Genomic DNA, 26,933 nt, shown 5'->3' on the forward strand with positions numbered 1-26,933 from the left:
TGGTTTACATCATTTCTACAAAACCGTCCACAGAGAATATCCTTAGGAAAATCAAAATCTGAATGGTACACAATTAATACGGGTGTCCCACAAGGCTCATCCTTATCTGCATTACTTTTTAATATCTATCTCCTACCCCTTTGTCGACTTCTAGATGGTTTAAACTTAAATTTCAAACTTTACGCAGACGATATCCAATTTATCTTACCTTTCACTGAAACATGGCCCAAAACACTTTCACTACTTCAAATCTATCTAGAAACAATAAAAACCTGGTTAGCTCACAATCGACTCAAATTGAACGCAGCGAAAACAGAATTAATTTACTTATCTACTATTCCCGATTCCACTCAACGCCCTCCAAAAACATTCACTTTTGATGGACAATCTATATCTATAAGTAACCATGCTAGAAACCTTGGCATAACAGTAGATTCGAAGTTATCTCTATCAAAACACATATCAGAAACAGTTAAAAAATCATTTTTCAAGATACACATGCTAAAAAAACTAAAGCCACTTCTGCTGCCATCAGACTTCCGAACCGTAACACAAGCTTTAATATTATCAAATCTGGATTATTGTAATGCACTATACATTGGACTCCCACTATCATCTTTACGCCCACTCCAACTCATTCAGAATGCTACTGCTAGACTGATCTTCAACCTTCCTAAAAGAGAACATATCTCCCCAGTACTTCAGCATTTACACTGGCTTCCCATTACTCACCGCATAAAATACAAAATCTTAACCACTATCCACAACCTACTTTATAACCCCAATTCAATATGGCTCTGCTCTATGTTACACATCTATAAACCAACAAGACAACTCCGTTCCACAGACAAATGTTTACTGGAAATTCCGTCAGTCAGATCTACTAGCTTAGCCCTAACAAGAAACAGAGCCTTCTCAGTTTTTGGTCCTTCCCTGTGGAACTCTATACCAGACAGTATCAGAATGACATCTAATCGAAATGAATTTAAAAAGATGGTTAAAACCTTTCTATTTAATGAAGCATACAATCTCAGTACCACCATTTAACTGTCTACTCTGAATTACCTATATCTGCTTGATACTCGTAAAGAAAGATTTATTTTGTTTTATTGTGCCTTATGTTTAAATTGCTTTTATTGTGTATGTAAATTGTAAACCGCCTAGACGGACACGTAAGTGACCCCATGTGCGGTATATAAAAAACTTTTAAATAAATAAATAAATAAATAGTACTTCTGGTGGTGACAGACTGGCCCAGGTGTCCATGGAATGGAGATTTGTGGAGACCCCCCTTCTTCTTCCGCCACACATGAATCTATTACAGCAGGGTCCGGTTCTTCACGAGGATCCGTCTCGGTTCTGTCTTATGGTTTGGCCCTTGAGAGGGTTCACTTGTTGAAGTGTGGATATTCCTCTGAAGTGATTGCCACCTTACTCCGCGCTCGAAAGTTCTTCACTTGTATATGGGTTTGGAGAGTTTTTGAGGCCTGGTGTGAGGAACGTGGTGGTCTTCCTCAACTGGATTTTTTGCAGGGTGGGTTGAATAAAGGTTTGGCCCTTAATTCCTTGAAGGTGCAGATTTCAGCTCTTGCCTGTTTTAGTGGCACAGCAAATGGTGATTTCTTGTCATCCCATCCTGATGTGGTCCGTTTTTTTGAGGGGAATGAAGCTTCTTCAGCTTCCCTTGCAGTTACCAGTTCCCTTGTGGAGTCTTAACTTGGTGCTGGATTTTTTGGCGGGTCATATATTCTGACTGCTGTGTAGCCTTTCCTAGCAGTTGTTAAGCTTGTAGACAGTGATCCTGGTGGCTATATATTCTGTGCGTCAAATCTCTGAGCTGCAGGCCTTGTCTTGCTGGGAGCCATTCCTTCGGGTGACTCCAGGGGCATTAAAGTTGCATACTGTTCCATCTTTTTTGCCCAAAGTGGTGTCAGACTTTCATTTGAATCAGTCCATCTCCTTGCCGTCCCTGGATAAGGTCAGGAATGTGGAGGAATATCACCTCTTGCACTCATTGGACGTCAAGAAACTTGTCGTGCGATATCTGGAGGTTTCTGAACCTTTCTGGAAGACGGATCGCCTGTTTGTCTTTCTTGGCGAAAGTAAGCAGGGCTCTCCAGCTTCGCAGGCTACAATAGCTCGCTGGATTAAGGAGGTGGTCATGACCGCATATGTGGATGCTAAGAAGCCTTTGCCTGCTCAGGTTCAGGCTCATTCCTCTAGAGCTCAGTCAGTGTTATGGGTGGAGGTTCAATTGTTGTCTCCCGTCAATATCTGCCGAGCTGCAATGTGGTCCTCCTTACACACTTTTTCCAGGTTTTATTTTCTGGATATGCAGGCCCAGAAAGACTCAGCCTTTGCATGTGCGGTGTTGACTGGACCGTGGGCAGCCTCCCACCCTGTTGGGAAGTAACTTTGGTACATCTCACTGGTTCTGAGTCCATCTGTCTACATACTAGGAAATGAAGAAATTACCTGATAATTCTGTTTTCCTTAGTGTAGACAGATGGACTCAGCTTCCCGCCATTGTCTGCCACATGAGTATGTCAACAGCCCTCCTGTGGGGCTCTGTATCCCAATGGATTGCTGGTAAGGTTCATCCAGTCCCTAGCTTGGGATACCTACATTCTTACATGAGTTCATTGTTTTCTTGTTGGTTGAGTATAGTTATGGTTGCCTGTGTTTAATCAAGTTTTTAATCAAGTTTTTTGCTAATCTATCCACAGTTGCTTTTGAAGAAAATACTGGCAGGCTGGGGTCTCTACAGGAGTATATTTACTGTGACATCAGCTTGCTCCGTCTCCATCTGCTGGCAAGGGTCATAACTAAGGAAAACAAAATTATCAGGTAAGTAATTTCTCCATTTCTTCCCTTCCCTCTCACTAATCCCCTTCCCTTCTTCCTTCTCACTTACCCCTTTCCCTTCTCCCTAACTTATTCACCATCTTTTCTTCCCTCTCACTACTCCTCCGTTTCCTTCCCTCTTACTGCTTTCCCTCTCACACTTCCTGTTCAGTTCCTTCTCTCCCCTCTCAGTCACACCTCTTCCATTCCCTTCCCTCTCACACCTCTCCTCACTCACAACCTCCTCCCTTCCCTTCCACTTATTTAGCTCAGTTCCCTTGTCCTCCCCTCCCATCTCAGTAAGAAGAAAGGGGAGGGAAGCTGAGGAGTGAAGTAGATGGAAAGGTAAGGATGGGGAGAAGAGGCAAAGGAGAGATACATTCACTCCTCCTTCCTTCCCTTTCACAGCCTGCCTCCCTCACCTCCTCTGGCCTATCACATCACCGTGGGTGTCTTCAGCCTGCTGGAGGTGGTATTCTTGCGGGATGGTTTTCACCAGGTTGTCGTGGTCCTCTTTAGCCCATTTGGAGGGGGGGTAGAACCCTCGTGGGCAGATCTTCAATGCCCTGCTGCAGTTCTGCTCTTGTGCCCATGGGGGGTGGGATCCCGCAGGCAGGTCATCATCGTGCCACCATTGTTGTGCTCATGTGCCTGAGAGGTTGGAATCCCCACAGGCAGATAATCACTGCACTGCTGTGGTGTCGGGCAGCTCTGTTGGTGGGCCTAAACCCAGAGAGGGTGGGCCATGGCCCACATGGGCCCACCCTTAGCTATGCCACTGCTTGCCTGCCTTGGCTCTTCACTCTGTTTTTCTGCCTTTGCCATGCTCATGACTCCCTAGTTGCACAAATATATGTATTTATTTTAACTGGAAAAGGTAGCCGGCCATAATACCTGCTCCGCAAAAACTCTGATAAATACCAATTTTTTGTACTTTCAAAGAACCCTTAATTATCTGGAAAATAAACACCAAAATTTATAATTTGTAAGCACCTAACAGTAGCTCTAATTATAGCACAAACTGATGAAAAATGGACTAGGAGAGCTGACTTTTAAAATATTTGTGTGGTCACAATAAAAGAGCTCTGTTTTTCTGTTCCCGCTCCTCCCTGAAATAAGTGACAATGTAAAGAAATGTGCTATATTAAGACAAGAAAGAAATGAGCCCTAGGAACAAGACTACAGTTGGAAGCCCCAATGAACAAGCATGTTGGTATTTTGAGAAATATAGGTAATGCTGCTGGCTAGGGAGGGTGATATTGAAAGCCATTTCTGTGGGTAAAAAGCATTTACCCTATGGAAATGGGGAACTTTGAATATTGCTCAACCTGTCTGCAGGACAAAAGTTTGCACATTGTGCAACACGAGGCAAACTTTTATCCACAGACTCTGGGGGATGGAGAAAACAACAACACACACATGTTTGATTATTCAAACCTAAACGCGTTGTTTTATGCTGGAAAACTTTCCACAGACAACACAAATCTCTGTGGGTAATTTTTTGTTAGGCAATAATCAAAGCCAAAATACCTCTGTACTTTGGCTTTGATTATATTGCAAACCACATGGGTAAAAAGTACCCACAGAATTTGCACCAAAGTGCCCAGTTTTGATTACTTACTCTTTAATGCATAAACAAATTGTGTGTTTAACTTTTTTAATGTAAAGGTAAATTCCTGTTTGACTTAAGGAATCATGAAGGTGTACTTCACTGGTGGATGTAGTATATGCATCTATTAGAAGGACTCTGATCTGCATAAGCTGCTACCACAAAGCACCAGAATAAATTACTGACATTCCTCTTATTGTCAGTCTATATCTGGTCACTTGGCAATTGTTAGGAAGAGGTGTACCTGAAGAAATTGGGTGAATGAAGATTGAGCCAAGGCCATTAAACCAGGCCTAGCTTGGGAGACAACTCAGCGATTAGTTGTAACACTAGAGCAGCCCAGGATCAGGAACCAAGGAGAGAGAGGTGTGGAAAAGGAGTGCTGGAACAGGACTGCAGATCTTACACGTAGAGCAGGAACAATGAAGCAGACTGCAGAGATGAATGCTGCATAGGAACAAATCCAGATGAGTAGAGATTCCGAAGAATACTAACACAGTAATGATGATGGAAAAGACCAAATGGTTCATCCAGTCTGCCCAGCAAGTTTCTTAAGTAGTGTAGTAACTGACGCTTTATGCAAGTTTACCCCATGTTTCTGTTAAGGATAGTAACTGCAGTTCTGTTACCCCCAAGTCTTATGTTAAGGGTAGCAATATTTACAATCATAACCAAGCAGTTGTCAAACCCATAACAAAATTACTGCTAGCAACATTTTTATGGGGTGAGCATTGATAATTCAGACAGTGCTGCTTGAACATGCTTTGGATTTGGACTTGGCCATAGAAATAGACCTGTGCTTTATCCTTAATATCTGCATATCAGTACCCCGGACCATAAAAGTCAGGGCCCAGCGTTGGCTGTCTTTTGAAACCAATTCCCCTTTTTCCCTTGCCATTTAAGCAGAGAGCGATGTTGTAGTTGCATTACAAGCATCAAGGCTAATCGGTTAAGGGTAGTAACCCCTGTGTCTTCTGTTAAGGGGTAGTAACTGCCACTTTGTGTAGGTTTTCTTCATTTCCAACTTCTAGTATTCAGGGATCCACAATGTTTATCCCATGCTCTTTTGAATTCATTTACTGTTTTTGTTCTTACTACCTCTTCTGCAAGGGCATTCCAGGCATCCACCACCCTCTCCGTGAAGAAATATTTCTGATGTTGGTTCTGAGTCATCCCCCATGGAGATTCGTTCTACAGGGTGCTTTCCATTATTAAAATCTTTAAGGTATCTGAAAGTCTGAATCATATCTACCCTGTACCTCCTCTCTTTCAGGGTATACATATATAGATCCTTCAGTTTCCCCTCATAAGTCTTCTGATACAGACCCCACATCATTTTGGTCACCTTTCTCTGGACTGCCTCCATCCTAAACTTATCCTTTTTGAGATACAGGCTCCAGAACTGAACACAGTATTCCAGGTGAGACCACACCAAGGATCTGTACAAGGGCATAATTATCTCCTTTTTCCTGCTGGTTATGCCTCTCTCTGTGCAAGCTATCGTCTTGTCACATTGCTTCGCTGCCTTCAGATCGCCTGACACTATTACTGTTGCGTCCGTCGCTGCTCGATGCCCTCACTCCGCCCTCCTTACCACTGTGGTGACTCCCTCCGGGCCTGATGGACGGTTTGCTGCCGCGGCATCTTCTTGCCATCTTCCTCCGGCATCCCCGGAGCCCGAATGATGTACCAGCAAGGGCGCGAACCTCGGGGGCGTCCCCCTGAACTGACGTCATCCGCTTCCAATATAAAAGGTCTCAGAAATTGCTAACGGATTGAGTTAGCAAAGGGTTTCGCTACCTAAGCTACTCTGCCTCCTTGGACTTACCAGGGGTACCCGCTCCTTGGGGGCCTCGCTCTCTTTTCTCTATTTCAGATTGCCGATAGGAACCGGTACTCGCTCCTCGAGGGCCCATGTTCCTGAACACTCTGAAGATTCTCTACTGCCTGGAAGCTATCACAGATACAGACAATTGTGAGTTACCATCGCTCTCTCAGAGCTTTCCCTGGAACCAGGTACTCGCTTCTCGAGGGCCTAACCCTTTCCATCTACTGAGCTTTCTAAAGATCTTATGTGAGATCTGTCATCCAGTTCTGGCTATGAACACAGCATATCCTGTCTACTCACTATCTATAGTTTTTCTACAGCTCAGCTACCCTGGGATTGTGGTTCCAGTACCTGAGGGACTTCAGCCCTGCCGGGCGTAGCAGCTCACTACTGCCACCTCTTGTGGTTCTACTACCTGTCTAATAAAGAATTCTGTGTCTGTCTCCATACTCAAGCCTAGCCGGTGGTCCCTCTCAGGATATCCTCCTGGGGGCGCAGTCATCTGCCATCGGCCCAAGGATTCACCTATCTACATTCCTCTACAGCTGAGTGTCCTCTCCAAGCACTCCTTTGGGAACAGATGGCTACTCCTTTCCTACCAGGAGTCTTCAGCTTGTTAACTCCCCCTCCTTCTGGAGCTAGTACATAACAGATTGCTAACTCCTATCTGATGTCTCCGCCCATTCGGCATCAGATCGATAACAATTACCCCAAGGTCCCTCTCCCAGTCCATGCACATTAGTCTTTTACCCCCCACCTTGCTGTTGTACCAGGAAAGGTGTGTCTCCATTTCTCTTCTTATATACTGTCATCAATCAGGGTACACCCTGTGCTGAAACAATGGGACCTTCTGAGGATGTGTCTAACTACCTGGTAATTGAAAAGCAAATGCCCCCCCCCCCTGGTTTTTCCCTGCCTCTATTTCTCTCTTGGCTTCTCTTCAACTTCCTGGCCTCTGCCTTCTACAGTTACCAGTTCAAGCCTCATTGATCCTGACAGTATATTACCCTTTCCTACTGCCCCCTCTTTGGACCTCAGGATCTGGATTGTCTGCATGTTCCTGTTGTAAACATCTGAGTAGGTTATCAACATGTATACTGTGAACTGGCTCCCAACTGCTGTCTTCTGGATTAAACCCCTTTCAATCTACAAGATAATGTGGTTGTCCTTCAGTGTACCTTGTGCCCAGAATCTGAGAATGAATTTGTGTTGTCCGTTCACCATCACTGGCTGACTATGGGGAAAATGTCTGTCAACCCAGGAATGGGTTCTACATAAATGGCTTTAATAGGGCCATATGAAAAATGATGAATTTGGAGGCTTACTGGTAGATGTATCCTGAAGGTCACTGGATTCATCTGTCTCTAGATAATGAAAGGCCTCTTGAATCTGTGTTCAAGTTTGGTAGTGGATCTTCTTGTCCATATGTGACTCATTGAGACCCATATTTTATCTCTCATTGCAAACTGGGAGGTCTTTCATCGCCGTCTAACATCAGATTTATTTTGATATTCTTTGGCTCTTTCCAGGGCTTGCTGAACTTGAGCATGTACCTCTTGCAAATTCTTGATCCATTTTCCTGCAACTGGGCCCTAGACTGTTGTATGTCTCTTGAGTGGAACTGAGGATGAAACCCATTGTTGGGGGAAAAAGGCAAAGTTTTCATTGAAGAATGTTTCGTTGAGGAGTTATATGCTAATTCCGCAGTTAGGAGCAACTGAATCCAGTCATTCTGGTGATAGTTACAAAAGAGCCAAAGGTATTGCTATAGGATTTGATTTACTCATTCAGTCTGTCCATTGGATTCTGGATGATACACTGATAAGAACACCTAGATATCCAATAGTCTGGTTGTCTCTCTCCATAATTGTTCTGTAAACTGGATACTTCATTCAGAGATGATGTGTGGATGTAAACCATGGAATCATACCACTTCTCGTAGAAAATTCTCTGCAGTTTCCCATGCAGAGAAAATGCCCTCTGCTGCAATATAATGGGCCACTACCATTAGGATCATGGATTTCCTTTGAAATAGGGGTAGCTGTATGTTGAAATCCAAGGATATCCATTTCCGAGGTTTAGACAATACTGGTATAGGCATCGAGTCCTTCTGCGATTTCCTGTGGCATCTTGGTTCTTGCACATACTTCACAGGATGTTACATTTGTCTTTATACCCTGGCTCCAGCCTAGCCACATGAAAGTATGGCTTTCTAGCCTTCCCATTGTGCATTTGCTAGGGTGTCCTATGTCAGGTTGGAAGCCCTGCAGTACAACCATGCTGGGAATGCTGAATCATTCTGGTTTATTGCTAGACATAAGACTATTCTCTGATAGCTGGACCTGGTCTGGTTCCTCAGAGCCTGAGAGATGGCAGCTACAAATTGTTCCACACGGTCAAGGATCATACTCTCATGCTGTAGCAGTGGAAGCCAAGGCCTCCTTTTAAAGTAGACTAATAAATAAGCCCACTAATAGAGTCCATATTATAGAATGTGGATGTAGTCAGAACCAGAGTCAACACTGATTGAGGAAGCACAAAACTCTGCTTTTGTTCCATCATATTTTTCTGGGAGTGACATTTGTGCATCTGTGAACAGGTGGACAGCTACAGACCATTCCATTTGGATTGATTAAGCCCCTGCAGGATATTAACCTTCTTCTGGAGGCTGTGGAGCTGGGCCTGCATTGTTTGAATGGTATATATTACGTCCTTCAAAGTGTCAGTTTTGTTGACCACCTTTTCCATTCCAGCATGGCTCTGGTTTTGGGCTGCTGCCATCTGTCAGGATATGTCCAGTCACTAGTGAATTGCATGTTAGGAAGAGGCATACCTGAAGAAGCTGGATGAAGTTTGGGGAAAGGCTAGTAAAATAAGGCTTAGCTTGGGAGGCGTCTCAGCATGCAGCTATAGTGCTGGAGTCAGGCTCAGGATTATTTATTTAGTAATTAAAATGTAATATCCTGCCTATAAAAGCAAATTAACCAGGTGTTTGTACAATAAAAAATACATAAATACAAGAAGAAAAGAAAAACAAGAATATCTAAAACAAAATACATACTAAAACATAAAACCAGAATAAGACAAGAGCTACTGGCCATAAAAATACCATACAGTTGTGTCAAAGAACCCAGGAGAGTCACATAGAGCGGGAACATTGGAACAGGATTGCAGAATTGGATGTAGCTCAGGAACAAGATAGCAGAGTTGCTTACCTATAAAAGGTGTTCTCCCAGGACAGCAGGATGTTAGTCCTCACAGATGGATGACATCATCAGATGGAGCCCTGTCATGGAACACTTTTCTCAAAGTTTCTAGAATGTTGGCTGGCATACTGAGCATGCCCAGTATGCCTCCAACCCCATGGCCACACAGGGTCCCCCTTCAGTCTCGTTTCATAGCAGAAAAATACGAGCAGAAAATAAAACAACAAAACATAAGCGAGCCCAACTCTGCAGAGTGGTGGGCGGGTTTCATGAGGACTAACATCCTGCTGTCCTGGGAGAACACCTGTTACAGGTAAGTAACTCTGCTTTCTCCCAGGACAAGCAGGATGGTAGTCCTCACAGATGGGTGAATAGCAAGCTGCAGGCTGCTCCCAGAATACCTTGGGCCAATAGACACCCAATACGTGCAACAAGCACAACAACAGGGGTGCTATTGGCAACACGGGGCAGCCTGAATATCACACTGGGCCCTAGGTAGGAAGAGTTGGGTTCTTACACTGGAAACAAATTACGGAGGGCAGACTGGTGAAAGACGCTGTGTTGTCGACCATCCTTGTCCAGGCAGTAATGGGCTGCGAAGGTGTGGCGGGAGCTCCACGTCCCGGCTGTACAGATTTCAGCAATAGAGACTGCCTGGAAGCGCGCCTCTGACGCTGCCATGACCCTCACTAAGTGCGCTTTCACTTGTCTCTCGAGCGGAAGGCCTGCTTGCTGGTAGCAGAAAGCAATACAGTCTGCCAACCAGTTAGACAGGGTCTGCTTGCCCACCGCAACTCTGAGTCTATTTTTGTCAAAGGAGACAAAGAGTTGGGTGCAGTGCGATCTAAATAAAAGGCGAGAGCATGCTTGCAGTCCAAGGTATGCAGAGCCCGCTCACCTGGATGGGAGTGTGGTCTTGGAAAAAAGGTGGGCAATACGATGGACTGATTTAGGTGGAAGTCAGTCACTACCTTCGGCAGGAATTTAGGGTGAGTGTGGAGCACCACCCTGTCGTGGAAGAACCTCATGTAAGGTGGATAGGTCACCAAGGCCTATAGCCCCTGACTGCGAGCAGAAGTAACTGTCACTAGGAAGATGACCTTCCAGGGAAGGTTTTTGAACTCACAGGAGCACAGAGGCTCAAACGGAGGCCGCACGAGCCATGTGAGCACTATGTTGAGGTCCCAGGCCACAACAGGGGGATGTAATGGAGGCTTCAGTTGTGGTAAGCCTCTCATGAAGCGACCCACTAAGGGTTGCACCGACACTGGAGTGTCGCCCACTCCGTGGTGGTAGGCGCTGATGGCATTCAGATGTATCCGGATTGAGGTAGTCTATAGACCAGACTCTGAGAGGCACCAGAGGTAGTCTAAAAGCCTAGGCATGGGGCAAGAGAAAGGGTCAAGACCTTCCTGCGTGCACCAGGACGAGAATCTTCTCCACTTTGCCTAATACGATTTCCGCGTGGAAGGCTTCCGCGAAGCTATGAGGACCTGAGAGACATTATCAGAAAGGTCGAGGGAACGTAGTATTAGCCATTCAACATCCATGCTGTTAGGGACAGCGATTGGAGGTTGGGGTGGCACAGCTTGCCCTGATCCTGTGTGATGAGGTTGGGTGAGGTGCCCAGGCGAATGGGCGCCTGGACAGAGAGGTCGCAGAGAATGGGGACCCAGACCTGACGCGGCCAATGCAGGGCTATGAGGATCATGGAGCCTTGGTCTGCTGTAGCTTCACGAGAGTCTTGGGTATTAGCGGAATCGGAGGGTATGCATAGAGGAGGCCTCCGCTCCAGGAGCAGGTGAAGGCATCCACAGCTGGGATCCTTTGCCTCCCGTGAGGAGAGCAGAATAAGTCAACCTTGTGGTTCTGTGGGGAAGCAATAAGATATATGTCCGGCTGACCCCACTGGCGGAAGATTCTGCTCGCTTCACAGGGGTTCAGGGACCACTTGTGGGGCTGGAATGACTGGCTGAGTCGGTCTGCAATTACATTCTCGGTGCCTGCCAGGTAGATGGCCCACAGCAGTATGGAACGCCACAGGGCCCAGGCCCAAATCTGCGCCACCTCTTGGCAGAGGAGATCAGAGCCTGTGACCCCCTGTTTGTTCACGTACCACCTGATTGTCCTCCTTTTAAAGTAGACTAATGTGCATCCTTTTAAAGTAGACTAATGTGCACATACCACATGACTACCTGGTTGTCCGTCTGGATCAAGACAACTTTGCTGGACAGGCAGTCCTGGAATGCAGATGCATCGCTGAATATACAGTGCTAGTTAGCCAGCTAAGTTTATCCGGCTAAATAGCACAGCCGCATGGCGGTTGAATATGGACCTCAAGGATTCTACAGAGCATTTTGTTTCCTGCAGAACTTTTATTCTGTTTGACTCTATGCCCTCTTTAACATATAGTGCACCACCCTTTCACCAATTTGATCCATCCTATTATTGCAATATAATTTGTACCCTGGTATCAGTGTCCCATTGGTTATCCTCCTACCAGGTCTCTGAGATGCCAATTATGTCTACATCTTCATTCAGTGCTTTGCACTCTAACTCTCCCATCTTATTTTTAAGACTTCTAGCATTTGTATACAGACATTTCAAAGTATGTTTTTGTTTGAATTAACAACCTGCTTAACAGTTGAGAAGGGGTCATTTGGAATCTTTCAATGCTATCTGCTCATTACTTAACAGCACCTAAGCCACTTTTGCATTTATTGCAACCTCTCTATCAGGAAACCTTAACTTCTGCGTTGTGTTAGTATCCTTCAAAGATACAATATTTTGAACCATACGCTCCTGAGTGACTGCCAGCTTTCCCTTTTCATCTAGTTTAAAAGCTGTTCTGTCTCAGTTCACCTGCCTGGTTCCACCCTGGTGAAAAATGCCCCTACTTCCCCAAAATGTTGCCCAATTCCTAACAGACCTAAAGTCCTCTTCCTCATTTGTTGGGCTTGTGTCAGAATCTCTGAACACGACAGAGTCTGTGTAATCTAAAAAAGTGACTAACATGGATATTGTCAAACAGAAATTGTGGATAATAATTGTTGTATACAAGTAAAGTATTTTTATCTGTGGGCTTCCTAAAAAATGGTCCAAAATGCCTCCGCCCGTATACTCACTAACACCAGGAGAAGAGAACACATAACCCCTATCCTGATGGGCCTCCACTGGCTGCCTATCCACTTCAGAATAATCTACAAGACCATTCTCACCATTTTCAAAAACATCCATCAATTAGCCCCAATCGATCTCCATATCCCCCTCCGATTACACTACTCAACAAGACCGACAAGAGATGCTTACAAAGGATCTCTTCAAGTACCTCCAGCCAAAACTACCAGACACATCACGCTTAGAGATCGGGCCTTCTCCACAGCTGGTCCAACTTTATGGAACGCCATTCCCCCGGATCTTAGAATGGAACCCAGCATCTCAACATTCAAGAAAAGACTCAAGACGTGGCTGTTCACGCAGGCCTTTCCTAACTCCAACATTACTTAACCTCCTCCAATCAACATTCTTCGCTAGTAATAGCATTAATAGCCAATCAACATTCTTCGCTAGTATTAGCATTAATAGCCACCTCTTATAATGTTATTATATATATATATATATATATAATTATTTGATCTTCATTTTCCTTCTTACTCCTAGTTATTGATTCCCTGTTACATGTAACTGCTTTTCTGCACCATTGTTCAAATTGTAAAGTTTATTGCACCCCTGTTTCTTGTGAACCAGCATGATGGGACTACTGTCTTGAATGTTGGTATATAAAAAAACTTAAATAAATAAATAAATAAATAAATGGAAAATGTACCCTTTTGAATAGAAATAGAGATATCTAAAAAGAAATGTGAGAAGACTGAATACAATGCAAAAAATGGAGATTAGGGTCACATGAATTTAGCCAATCTAAAAAAAAAAAAAAAAAAAAAAAGAGAGAGAATATCAGTGTCCATTCAAATAAGAAAAATGTCATCAATATAACATATGTAAAAAAGAAATGTGAGAAAATAATTTAAATCCAAAATAATATTTTTTGATTATCCGGTGCAATCATGAAATTTCCAAATGTCAAGTTCAAAGTAACATCTTTATTAGTTTCATGCTGATATTATCCCTATATCGGTTATAGAATTCTTAAGCCTTAAAGTCCCCCTTTCAGCATTAAAGTGCCCCGATCCGCCATGTTTCGCCAATCGGCTTCTTCGGAAGGGACCTTATTAGGATACCGTGCAGAAGCTTATAGCTCAGTGATATCAATATAATACAACAATGAAGGAATGAATTGCCAAAAAACCCAGGGGGTAAAGAAAACGAGATTAAAATTCTGAATAATGGCCCCCATAGCCGTGTCTTTAACTTGTTTAAAGATTTGTCCATTAAAGCCCATTGCATCCCACTTACCTACTCATTTCTCTCTCTTTACTAAAATTGGTGCAGATACATTGAAACATGGCAGAAGAGTACCTATAAACTGACAAATAGAAAACAAACTGAAACTCATGAGTTCTCGCATTCATTATGAAATGCACCTGAAAGTATATTTTCGTCAGTTTTTCAAAGCTAGATGGCTACATTTATTTGCCAGGCACATATATGAGTGGCCATTTAAAAAAAAAACCCCAAAAAAACAGAGTTCCTGATGGTCCTGCAGCAATTCTGCTGAGATTTTCAAAAGTGGACTGCATTAAAGATGCTGGGCAACCTGAAATGGTCAACCTTAGGAAATATGTCTGAATGGAGCCAAGGCCCTGAACATTTCATCAGTGAAACCTGATCAATGATATTTCATTTTATGCTATATGAAGTCTTATCTAAAATCAAAACATATTTAATTTCCATGGATTTACCCAGGCTTTCTAAAGGTCCAAGAAACAGGGTTTTTTGTTTTTTTTAATTAGAAACAATATCGTGGATGCCATGGAAAAATTGACCTTATTATATAAGGGCTGACTTAGCAGTGTCAGTTCTTTAAGAATACAAAATCCATTCATAGAAGACCCCTTGATTTTTAATCATAGTCCAAACATCAAGTGCAAAAAATATCACAAGTGTAATTCACTTATCTTTTCAATGTGAAGCGCCGCTCAGCCATCAAATATCTCCAAGATCTAAGTGCTTCATCAATAGTGCAGCCAGCTTGAAACATTAGTCAGAAGCATAAACGGAAGGTTCAACAGTCTTTAAAATTTCCCAACACAGCCATATTTCAATGATCACGTCACCTGCATCAGGGGACACAGACCTGCTGATTACACAGGTACTCCACCCTCAGGAATGCCCCCCTCTCTCTGCACGTAAACATATGCATGTTCTAGCATGCTGAGATATCTTCTGCACTGGCGGATATATGTTAGAAAATCCGTGGGCTTATGTGCGGGCGGCATGCGCAAGGGGGGGGGGGGGGGGGGGAGAATTAATGCAACCTCCGTGCGGTGATGCAATCCGGCCTTCCCCAGTTCCCTCCCAGTTCGCTGCAATTAACGAGAGGACTGGGAGGGAACTTCCCTATCCTTTCGTCCCCTTCCCTTCTCCTCCCCACCCACTAAAACTCACCTACCTGGCCTTAATTTTTTTGTTTTATTACTCGCTGGCTAATGGCCGCTAATGGCCGCTGCCCCAGCCAGCCTCCGCCCCGCCCCTCCCCACCCAGAACACACCTCACGGCTCGCCACTTCGAAGAAGCCCGGCACTTGTGTGTGTACCGGGCTTTATGCACATGGCTGGGCCCCTTCAAAAATTCGCTCGAGGCGCGCAAGGCCCCAGATTTTACACGCACAGGGCTTTTAAAATCCAGGTGACAATGTGCATGGCTATCCATGTAAGCGATTTACACACCATAAAGTGCGTTTTCAGCTGAGACCTTCTATGCTGCAAGTGAGAGAGCCAGCGTAAGAGTGATTTAAGAGCAGTACTCAGGGAAACATCCGTATGACATCCTTGAAATATATGTAAGACAAGGAAATAAAAAATGTGTATATTCTAAAACAATTTACAAGGGTTAAAACTATTTCTCACAGGACAAGCAGGATGGCAGTCCTCACATATGGGTGACATCACAGGATACAGCCCAATCACGGAACACTTTTGTCAAAGTTTCTTTGACTGGCACCTACTGGGCATGCCCAGCATGGCACTAAACCTGCAGCCAGCAGGGGTCCCCCTTCAGTCTTCTTTTTTCTGCGCAGCAGTAGCCACGCGGGTTAAGGAGCTCCACAGAGATTCCTGACAGGAATTTTCCTCACGGAATTACTAAAAACTTTCATAACCCACAGGAGTCCCTCCTCCAAATTTCTGACTCCGCAGTACTCCGGTAAGATTTTACCCATTTTCGGTCGATTCCCGTCGAGTTTGACCCTCGCGGCCTACTGGCCGTCGACCGTACCGCGGCTCAATTTTTTCAGAGGCCATGGCGTCAGTTTTCCGTCGGTGCCTGGACTGTACTTGCACCATATCCATAACAGACCCTCATAAAGTCTGTGTAATGTGTCTTGGGTGCAAGCCTGATATCTTGACCTGCACCAAATGTGCCATAATGACACCTAAAGGTCGCAAGGCCAGAATGGAGAAAATGGAACTTCTCTTCCATTCTCAAACCCCGACGCCGTCTATTGCATCGATGTTGTCTGAACCGGCGCCGTCCACTTCGCGCCAGTATCGGCCACTGGCCGGTGACTGCCCGGCGTCAGCGACTTCTCAGCCTTCGACTACCTCTACCCCCCTCAGGACCGAGGAGATTGTAGAGAGAAACATCGACATCGACACCAGAAGTCTCAGACCATCAAAGAAGGAAAATCATCAACCTCGCCATCATCCGAGCTGCCATCGAAGAAACCCCGTCCAGAAAAGGCATCGACCCTTTCTGCAACCGGGTCACCGAGGCAACCCTCACTCAGATGGGTATCTGGAGCCGCGACTCCGCCTTTAACGGTGGTCCCTCCGGCTATGCTTCTGCCTCCTTCTTCCCTTCCGGAGCCGGGGCTGCTTGCTCCAGGTCTCCATGAAGAACTGGACCGCATGGTTCAGGAGGCCATTGATAAGGCGATGCACAGACTCCAAGTTCCCCCGGCGCCGAAATCGGTGCCGGTTGTGGAACCGACCATTGATCCCATTCCGGCAGCATTGGCACCGTTGCTGTCAAAGATGGAAGCGCTTATAGCCGCTTTTCCACCGATGGATCCTGGGTCACCAATGGCTCCTGTGCCTTCCCCGCTTACTCTGTCATCAGGAGGAGAAAAACTGTTCAGCATTCCGCCATCGGGAGTCCTGCTGATGCCTCAACCATCGATGCCGATGTGCCCATCGGCGCCACCGATCCATCCATCGATGCCCTCGATGCCTGCACTGGTGCCCTCAATGCCTTCATCGGTGCCTCCAGTACTTCCCTCGATGCCTTCGGAGCCTAGACCGGGACCTTCAGGAATACCATCGTCCCATCCTTCTCAGGTTCCTAGAGGAGCAGGTGCTGATCCCTATGACACCTGGACTGACGATTCTTCTCAAGACACTGATGACTTGCATCACCACCTTCTCCTACTGAAAGCAGGAAGTGTTCTCCTCCAGAGGACCTATCCTTCATAAATTTTGTGAAGGAAATGTCTGAATTGGTTCCCTTCCAGTTGCAGACTGAACAAGATGACAGGCATCAAATGATGGAGCTGTTACAATTCCTAGATGCTCCCAAGGAAATAACCTCCATCCCTATTCACCAGGTTCTTTTGGATCTCCTCAAAAAGAACTGGGAACACCCTGGTTCTGTTGCTCCAGTCAACAGAAAAGCTGATACCACTTATTTGGTCCAGTCAGCCCCAGGATTCCATAAACCTCAGCTGGATCACCAATCTGTGGTTGTAGAATCTGCCCAAAAGAGGGCAAAAAGATCAAAACCCCACTCTTCTTTTCCCCCAGATAAGGAACAGAAATTCCTGGATGCCATTGGCTGGCGTGTCTTCCAGGGATCAATGCTCATCTCTCGGATGAGCATTGATCCCTGGATCAATGTATATGACCCAGTACAACAGGGTCTTATTCAAGCAGATACAGGACTTTGCAGAGTCCCTGCCTCAGCAATTCCAGGAACAGCTTCAAACCCTGGTACACAAGGGTTTTGAGGCAGGGAGGCATGAAATAAGATCCTCTTATGATATCTTCGACACCACTTCCAGGGTGTCTGCAACTGCTATTTCGGCAAGAAGGTGGGCCTGGCTTAAGTCTTCTGACTTGCGCCCTGAGGTACAAGACAGATTATCTGATCTGCCGTGCATAGGAGACAATATGTTTGGCGAACAGATTCAGCGGACGGTAGCAGAACTCAAGGAGCATCATGAGACCCTTTGCCAGCTCTCTCTGATGCCCTCTCAGTATTCCTTCAACAGCCATTCAGGAAGGATACTAAAAAGTCATTCTTCCATCCAAAGAAATCCTATCCACCACCATCTAGAACTCGTTCCACGAGACCTTTCCAAATGGCCCAGTCTCGTCAACCTCATAAACAAAAGCCACAAGCAGCTCCTCAGCCAGGCCCTGCTTCCAGCTTTTGACTCCTGCATAGAGAGCAGCAGCCAGTTTCCAGTGCCTCATACCAGTGGGAGGTCGATTGTGCCATTTCAACAACAGGTGGCACACAATCACCTCAGACCAGTGAGTCCTTGCCATAATCTCTCAAGTTTATCGCCTGAACTTTCTCTCCATCCCACCGAACTCCCCACCTCTACCGACGTGGAGAACATCGGACCACTCACTACTCCTGGAGCAGGAGGTGTCCCTCCTCCTCCAGTCCAGAGCAATAGAGCCAGTGCCCTACTCCCAAAAGGCCTAGGATTCTATTCCCAGTACTTTCTAATCCCCAAAAAAATCAAGCAGCGTTCGTCCAGTTCTGGACCTATGTGCCCTCAACAAGTACCTCCACCGAAAAAAGTTCAAGATGGTAACCTTGGGTTCCCTCCTTCCTCTTCTGCAAAGAAGAGACTGGCTCTGCTCTCTCGATCTCCAAGACGTGTACACACACATTGCAATAAATCCATCTCATCGCAGGTTCCTGAGATTTCTGATAGGCCCCAAACACTATCAATACCGAGTGCTACCATTCAGCCTGGCATCTGCACCACGAGTCTTCACCAAGTGCCTCATAGTAGTAGCAGCCTTGTCTACCCCTTTCTAGACGATTGGTTGATCAGGGCTCCCACTCAGGAAGCTGCTCTGTCGTCCCTACGTCTTACTTTACACACTCTGATGTCGCTAGGATTTCACGTCAACTACGCAAAATCCTGCTTAGTCCCATCTCAAACTTTATCATTAATAGGGGCAGACTTGGACACCTTGCTGGCAAAGGCATTTCTGCCTCGACAGCGAGCTCTCACTTTCATCTCTCTCGCACACCAGCTACAGACTCAGCACCGCACGACTGCACACCACTTCCTCATCCTACTGGGACACATGGCGTCCTCAATACAGGTTACCCCAATGGCCTGCTTGGCCATGAGAGTCATGCAGTGGACTCTAAGATCACAATGGACTCAGTCCGTCCAATCTCTATCGACCACTGTCCACATCAACGACTCACTTCGTCAGTCTCTAGCCTGGTGGAAAAATCAGATCAATCTCCTCCAAGGCCTGCCCTTCCAGGCTCCAGACCCTCAATTCTCACCATGGGGAGCCCATGTTGTCGATTTGCAGACACAAGGAACTTGGTCTCCAGAGGAAGCCAAACACCAAATCAATTTACTGGAGCTGCGAGCAATCAGATATGCTCTCAGGGTGTTTCAGGATCACCTTTCCAATCACGTCATCCTGATTCAGACGGACAACCAGGTGGCCATGTGGTACATCAACAAACAGGGAGGGACGGGCTCCTACCTACTGTGTCAGGAAGCTGCACAGATATGGGCGGAGGCCCTCTCCCACTCAATGTACCTCAGGGCCACCTACTTGCCGGGAGTGGACAATGTGTTGGCGGACAACCTAAGTCGCGCTTTCCATCCGCACGAGTGGTCCCTCAACCACACAGTAGCGGACTCAATATTCCAACGTTGGGTTATCCTCACATAGACCTCTTTGCATCACCTCAAAACCGCAAAATAGAGAACGTTTGCTCTCTCACTCGCAGCCAACACTCTCAGCCAAGAGATGCATTCTCCCTCTCATGGGCAACCGGTCTCCTATATGCATTCCTTCCACTTCCACTTCTATCAAAGACTCTCGTGAAGTTACGTCAGGACAAGGGATGCATGATCCTGATAGCACCTCACTGGCCTCGCCAAGTGTGGTTTCCAATACTTCAGGATCTCTCCATTCGCAGGCACATTCCCTTGGGAAAGGACCCGCTTCTGATCACTCAGAACGACGGGTGTCTACACCACCCCAGTCTTCAAGCTTTGTCCCTGATGGCCTGGATGTTGAAAGGTTAATTCTTCAGCCACTTAACCATTCGGAGCCAGTTTCCCGTGTCCTGATTGCTTCACGGAAGCCTTCCAAGAGAAAGTCTTACCTCTACAAATGGAAAAGGTTTGAGTCATGGTGTTCTTCTCAATCCCTTGATCCCTTTACCTGTTTCACCTCGAAGTTTCTAGACTATCTATGCCACTTGTCAGAGTCAGGTCTAAAATTATCCTCCATCAAAATGCATGTCAGTGCAGTGGCCACCTTCCATAAAAGTGTCGGGGACATTCCTATTTCGGTACAACCCCTTGTGACACGTTTTCTGAAAGGCTTGCTTCACCTCAAGCCTCCATTGCATCATCAGGCCCCTTCTTGGGATCTTAATCTGGTTTTAAGTCAGCTCATGAAACCACCATTCGAGCCTCTCCAATCCTGTGATCTTTGCTTTCTCACATGAAAAGTGATTTTTCTTTTGGCAATAACATCTGCTCGGAGAGTTAGTGAGTTACAGGCCCTAGTTACCTATCCGCCTTACACTAAACTTCTGCAGGACTGGGCAGTACTCCGCACTCACCCTAAGTTCTTACCTAAGGTAGTATCAGAGTTTCACATTAATCAATCCATTATACTACCTACCTTCTTTCCCAGGCCCCACTCCAATCCAGGAGAACAGGCTCTGCATACCCTTGACTGCAAACGGGCTCTAGCCTTCTATCTAGACTGTACAGCTGCCCACAGGAAAAGCACTCAATTGTTTGTCTCTTTCCATTCCATCAAATTGGGGCAGCCTGTGGGTAAGCAGACTCTCTCTTCCTGGTTAGCGGACTGCATATCCTTTTGTTATCAACAAGCAGGCATTCTACTTCAAGACCGTGTTAAAGCACACTCTGTGAGGGCCATGGCGACTTCAGTAGCGCACCTGCACTTGGTGCCGCTTCCTGACATTTGCAGGGCTGCTACCTAGAGTTCTCTCCATACCTTTACAGCCCATTATTGCTTAGACAAGGTTGGAAGACAAGATTCCATCTTTGGCCAGTCTGTCTTGCGCAACCTTTTTACAACTTGATGTACCAGCACCCTTCTGCCTGCCTGTTAGGGTTCAGGATGCCCTCTTCCAAATTCCACCCCAGTCCTTGTGCCTATTGCACATCTTGGGTACATTTGGTGCATTTCTCGGACATCCTCAGCTCGGTACTCACCCATATGTGAGGACTACCATCCTGCTTGTCCTGTGAGAAAGCAAATGTTGCTTACCTGTAACAGGTGTTCTCACAGGATAGCAGGATGTTAGTCCTCATGAAACCCGCCCGCCACCCCACAGTGTTGGGTTCGTTACATTTTCTTATTTTATTTTTCGGCACTTCCTGTAGCTTTAAACAAGACTGAAGGGGGACACCTGCTGGATGCAGGGTTGGTGCCATGCTGGGCATGCCCAGTAGGTGCCAGTCAAAGTTCTGGAAACTTTGACAAAAGTGTTCTGTGATTGGGCTCCATCCTGATGATGTCACCCATATGTGAGGACTAACATCCTGCTGTCCTGTGAGAACACCTGTTACAGGTAAGCAACATTTGCTATATCTTATCATGTTCAATAGACAATATTGGAAATAATTCTTAATAATACACTGTTAGGAAAAGATAATTGTAGATACATACAGATCTGAATGACAGTTTCTAAATGTACTTAAGTTAATGACATCAATAAAAAAAAAGTAAAAGTATATATCTATATATATTTATTAAGACACCATACAGTGGGATAAAGGAACATTTTGAAAGTATTCTTTTCCTATAGGGGATAGCCTTTTATTTGCAGGTATCATAAAATGCAGTGCCAGTCTTCCAGAATCTTGATGCCATGTCTTTTACTTATTTTTCCTTTTCTGTAACACCCCCCCCCCCCCCCTTACCTCAGGCAACCACCTACCCTGGGCTGTAGGAAATTCTTCTCCCCAGACTTCTCAAGGCAATTCTGAGGTCATAGCAGTAGCATCATCAGTCTCCCTCCCCCCCCCCCCCCCCCGGCTCTTCCTCCATTCCCAGGCTCACCCTGCCACTCTAGAGACACTGAACTCAGCACATAAGTGCTGTACACTGAGCCACAGGGCCAGCCCATTAGCTTAGCTTACGTTTGGCCTTCATACTAATGAGTCAAAAAGAATTCAAAGGTCAGCAGTTGAGCCATAAAGCATAATGTACATTATGTCATACATCTTTTAAACAGTTTGAACTGAAATAAAAGAGAGAATAGAGAGAAACATGGAGGTACTCAAGAACTAGATGAATGCTCTGGTACAAAGTTAGAACCTCGAGAACCAACAGCTACTCTAATTGATGCACATAGAAAAAAATCCGTTCACAAAATGTCTAAATTTCAAATTTCTAGGGAAAGTCAGATGTTGAAACTTCCTATTTATTCTAGAAATGGGAGCTAGATATTATATCAATCTATTAAGCCTGGGTTATTTACATAGCATCAGTTTCTCCATAAAGGCAGTAAGACATGTCTTAGGTAGTCAAGCTTCTGGATGCCCTTACTTTTTCCAAAATAGGGCAACATAGCTCCTAGCTGCAAGCCAACAACCGAGATGTCAAATCATCTTGCATCTAGCAATGCTTTGTATCAAATAACTTAGTAAGTGGCTCAATGGTCTCCCCACACCTATGATAAATTTCGTTTGACACACTCACCCTAAATCATCTGCCAGAATTATTAGGATGCCACATCTTTCTTATGAAAACCAAGTAATATTTTCTCTCTTTCTTAATGAAGAAATCCTACAGAGACTTCCGGCTGCAGGGCGTGCTAGAGGGAACTCTAAATAACAAAACGTATGAGACTGTCCGTAGCCGCCTGACTGTGGAGGAGGCCACTGTTTCTGTTACTGATGGAGGAGGTCTTCAAGGCATCTCTTTGAGGGACAGTGATGAAGAGGATGGATAACATCAGAAATCACAATGGTCTCTTTAAACAAAAGGGAAGAGAATAAAGAGAAGTTGTTATTGCAGACTTTTTAAGGTTGTAACAGATATGCTGTACATGATTTACTTTGGGAGATGAGATTATAATTTATAGTAAACCCTGGTAAAAAAAAAAAAAGAAAGTCCAGGGAATTTAGGTAAAAAAGATTAACATTGGTGCCCAGTAGGAAGTTGTCCCCATGTGCATCTTTCTCATGTCCGTCTTTCCCAACACATCTACAAAGGAGATGCTCATCAGACTGCAAGTTTGTATCATGCCCTAGTAGTTTACTTTGCAACTTGTTGTTGTAATTCATTTACCTTTATATATTTTACCTTAGACCCCTAAAGTAGAGGAGAAGTTATTCTTGCAAGTTCAGTATAATTTTATTTAAATACATCTAAGAAAAGAAATAACTCAAGGGAGTTTTATAAGAAAGGGTTGTTGGAAAATCTTCTTTGAACTCCAAAGCTGCATGGCCATGAATTTTGAGCTCCATTTGTGATTTTGATTTGGGGGGGGGGGGGGAAGGGATTGGGGAGGGCATATCTTTGGTTAACGTTTAATTCCAGTGTAATTGCAATTCATGATGAGTCATAGTTATGTATTAAAAATTGTGCCTCGCAGAACATAAAATTTTACATGGAGTCTGTCTTTGAAAATACCACTGTGCCAACCTAAGTCCTTGTCAGACGTATTTCCGATTTGTATAGAGAAGCTCATTTGTAATGTTTCCTGTTTTGTACTTTATTTTTTTCATGCTCCATAACTCGTGTTATCTTGGTCCCTAGCACTGTCTGGTTAATACCATACTGCATAGCTGACTTCCAGGATTGTCAGGACACATGGAGTAAGCAGAGGTCTGGCACCTTATCTGTTTTGCAGTATTTTTTTGTTCCAAGTTTAATGATATCTAATAAAGTCAGATGCCTATAAACTTGAAAGCAATGTTTCTTGATTGGTGTTTTACTTTAAGAAAACTTTCAGAGAATCAGGATGCATTTATCTATCATAACAGCCCTGGAATCATTCCTTCGCATTTCAACAAAATCTGAAAAAAAAAACAAAACACAATACAAAAGAGAGTACATTTTTAGAACAGAAAGTTTAGTCACTAAGGGGGTCTTTTTCCAAAGTGATCACTAAATGGGAGCGGAGTCGGGTGGCATCAAGACCAGAACAGGAGGAGTCGGGGTGGATGCCGCGAAGACATCGCACCCAATAGCACCACCTTTTATGATGGCGCTATTGGATGCGAAAGCCGGCAGCGATCGCACCACAGAGGTGCGATCGCTGCCGGCTTTCACAGGCCCGCTCCCCTGCCCCCTCTACTGCGCGATTCAAAAACTGGGAAACCTCTTTAGCAAGGTTTGTTACCACTACGTATGGAGCAGAAGCAGCATTGCCAACTCATGAGTTTTTATTTTTTACTGACAGCCTGCCAGATTTTTCCTGCCAACGCAACTTTATTACTGACACATCTTACCATTGCCGTTTAGTATACAGGTGCATATACTATGTAGAAACTCACTCTTTATGCATCTGCACTGGGAATCTTTGAGATGATACTCCAGCCTGCTGCAATAGGCTTTTCCCAGCTACACAGGAGACTCTGTCACAGTTGGAAAAGCCAGCTCTTCCTTGCCATGTGTAAGCTAAGCTTAGCTCCACCCTCCAGCCAGGATGAGACTGACCTGATCTGCAGTAGCAAGGTGCAGACAGTTTTTGTAAGTTTGCAAAACTCTTACGCTAGTTATCAGTGGGTGAGTGCTGCTGCAGAAGCTAATTTTGCTTCCCATGGCCCTGTGCCTGCTTAGACATGGCCTGTGCAGAAGACATGATGTGCAGGCGGGCGGATGCAGAGCACTGCAGTCACATGCACAGCGGCAGCAATGTCACCACCAGTGCTCAAGCACTGCTGCCTTGCGGAGCCTGAGCGCACAGCACTGGAGGCACAGGCCTGAACCCAGTCACTGCTCCCCGAGATGCAGGCCCCCATCACTCATGACATTTTTACTGATATATATATCCACGCAAGAAGAAGTTCGCAGATTGCCATTTGAGAAACTAAAATCATTTTAACAGACAGAGATAAGTACATTTTAATGCACTTGAAAAATTTACAAACAAAGAGAAACCTGTGATTAAAAAAATATCACTGCAATGCTGATAATATGGCGGATGTTAGCAGCCTTCAACACATGAAAATCTCTGAAGATATATGTCTGTAACGCAATACAATGGTGGCAAAGGTTTTTTTGTTTCTTGAATATAAAGATTCTGCATGTTTTAAGAAGGAAAAATTGGGTTAGGTTTTTTTGTATATATATATTTTTATTTTTATTTTTTACTGATGTGTCATCATTTTGTCTTTTTTGCTGTCTAAATTTAATGCCAGTAGGCAACCCAGAGTACATCATTACTGAGCCAGGCCTTTAGCCCAAGTGGATTTTCTCTCTCCATTTGTCTAAAACACATATTGAAGACTATTGTTTAGTTTTTTATTTTGTAGCAAGGCCTAAAATATCTTTCACTATTAAATATATTAAAGTTTAAGGGGGGAAAGTTAGAATAAGCCATATAGATGCAGGTACTTTTACTGTTCATTCCTTGTTGCTGATTTTCAAAGAGAAACTACCCAGGTGAACTGCCTGGTGTAAAGTATGTGTGCCAGCCAAGTGGGGGCAAACTAGCACTAATTCTTTTGAAAATTTCATGTACATAATCTGGTTTACTCATCCCCAACCTAAATACCACCTTCCCCCCCCACTTCCAGAAACATCTCTTTGTAACCAGGCAACAAGTTCTTAGTGTGCGTGGAAGCCCGCATGTACCTTTAGCTGGAGAGAGGAGAGCAATGTTCAGCAAGCTAATTTACCTGGATAAATTACTTTAAAATTGCTCGCAGAATGTTCACTTTCAAGAAAACGTTTCTGTGAATAGAAAATCCAAGAAATTGTCACTGCACTTCTGACTTTTCTTGTCTAGTGCAATGACTAACTGTAGATTTTGAAAGGAAAAATTTTAGAATTTCCTCCAAATATGTAAATATATTCACTACCCAGTGCGGTACACATTTTTTGTTAGATTCTGTATTTATGTATTTATTTTAAAAAGGTATATATTCTAGGGACATACACACTACTTTTGTCTTTGTTTTCAGGAATTTTTTGTTCATTTCATGTTTTCAGTGATTTAATTGTCAGGAAGTAGTGCACCCTATATACTAATAGTGCGCACTATTTCCTGAAATGAAAAATTGATGAAATTTTTCTTTTTTTTTTTTTTTACTTTTTTGGTTTGTTTGAAATGAAACAGAAAAGAGCTCATTTGTCATTTTTATGCTTTCATTTAAAATGAATGCACACCACTATTATATTCCACCTATCAACCAATGTTAGCCTAGGTGCATTACAAAATACAGAAAATCAGTCATTATAACACACAGGGGTAGATTTTTAAAAACAGCGCGATCGCGTACTTTTGTTTGCGCCTGCTGCGCAAACAAAAGTACGCTGGATTTTATAAGATACGCGCATAGCCGCGCGTATCCTCTAAAATCCTGGATCGGCGCCCACAAGGCTGCCGATTTTGGGCAGCCGGCGCGCGCCGAGCCGTGCAGCCTGCCTCCGTTCCCTCCGAGGCCGCTCCGAAATCGGAGCGGCCTCGGAGGGAACTCTCTTTCGCCCTCCCCTCACCTTCCCCTCCCTTCCTCTACCTAACCCACCCCCCGGCCCTATCTAAACCCCCCCCTTACCTTTGTCCGTAGATTTACGCCTGCGAGAAGCAGACGTAAATCTACGCATGCCAGCGGACTGCTGGCACGCCATCCTCCGACCCGGGGGCTGGTCCGAAGGCCTGGACCACGCCCCCGGGCCGGCGCCACGCCCCCGGTCCCGCCCCCGAAATGCTGCATCATCGGGTCCCACCCCTCCGACACGCCCCCTTCCAAAAACCCCGGGACCTACGCGCGTCCCAGGGCTCTGCGCGCGCCGGCGGCCTATGGAAAATAGGTGCACCGGCGAGCAGGGCTTTTAAAATCCGCCCAACAATGAATAGTGAAACATAAAACTAACAATAAATAAAATAAACCAA

General features: G+C 44.9%; 1 protein-coding gene across 20 annotated transcripts in view; it reads left to right on the forward strand.

The window, feature by feature from the left end:
* The window catches only part of CADPS2 (calcium dependent secretion activator 2), a 1,612,018-nt gene extending 1,588,988 nt beyond the window's left edge, over positions 1-23,030 (forward strand). For all 20 annotated transcript variants that reach the window (XM_029616598.1, XM_029616596.1, XM_029616606.1 and 17 more), the window contains one exon: positions 22,650-23,030. In XM_029616598.1, coding sequence (XP_029472458.1) covers positions 22,650-22,820 — 171 coding nt within the window. In that variant the 3' untranslated portion in view covers positions 22,821-23,030. The remainder of the gene's footprint in view (positions 1-22,649) is intronic.
* The last annotated feature ends 3,903 nt before the right edge of the window (positions 23,031-26,933 follow it).

This window comes from Rhinatrema bivittatum, chromosome 9 (genome assembly GCF_901001135.1).
Source record: "Rhinatrema bivittatum chromosome 9, aRhiBiv1.1, whole genome shotgun sequence".
Taxonomy (NCBI): domain Eukaryota; kingdom Metazoa; phylum Chordata; class Amphibia; order Gymnophiona; family Rhinatrematidae; genus Rhinatrema; species Rhinatrema bivittatum.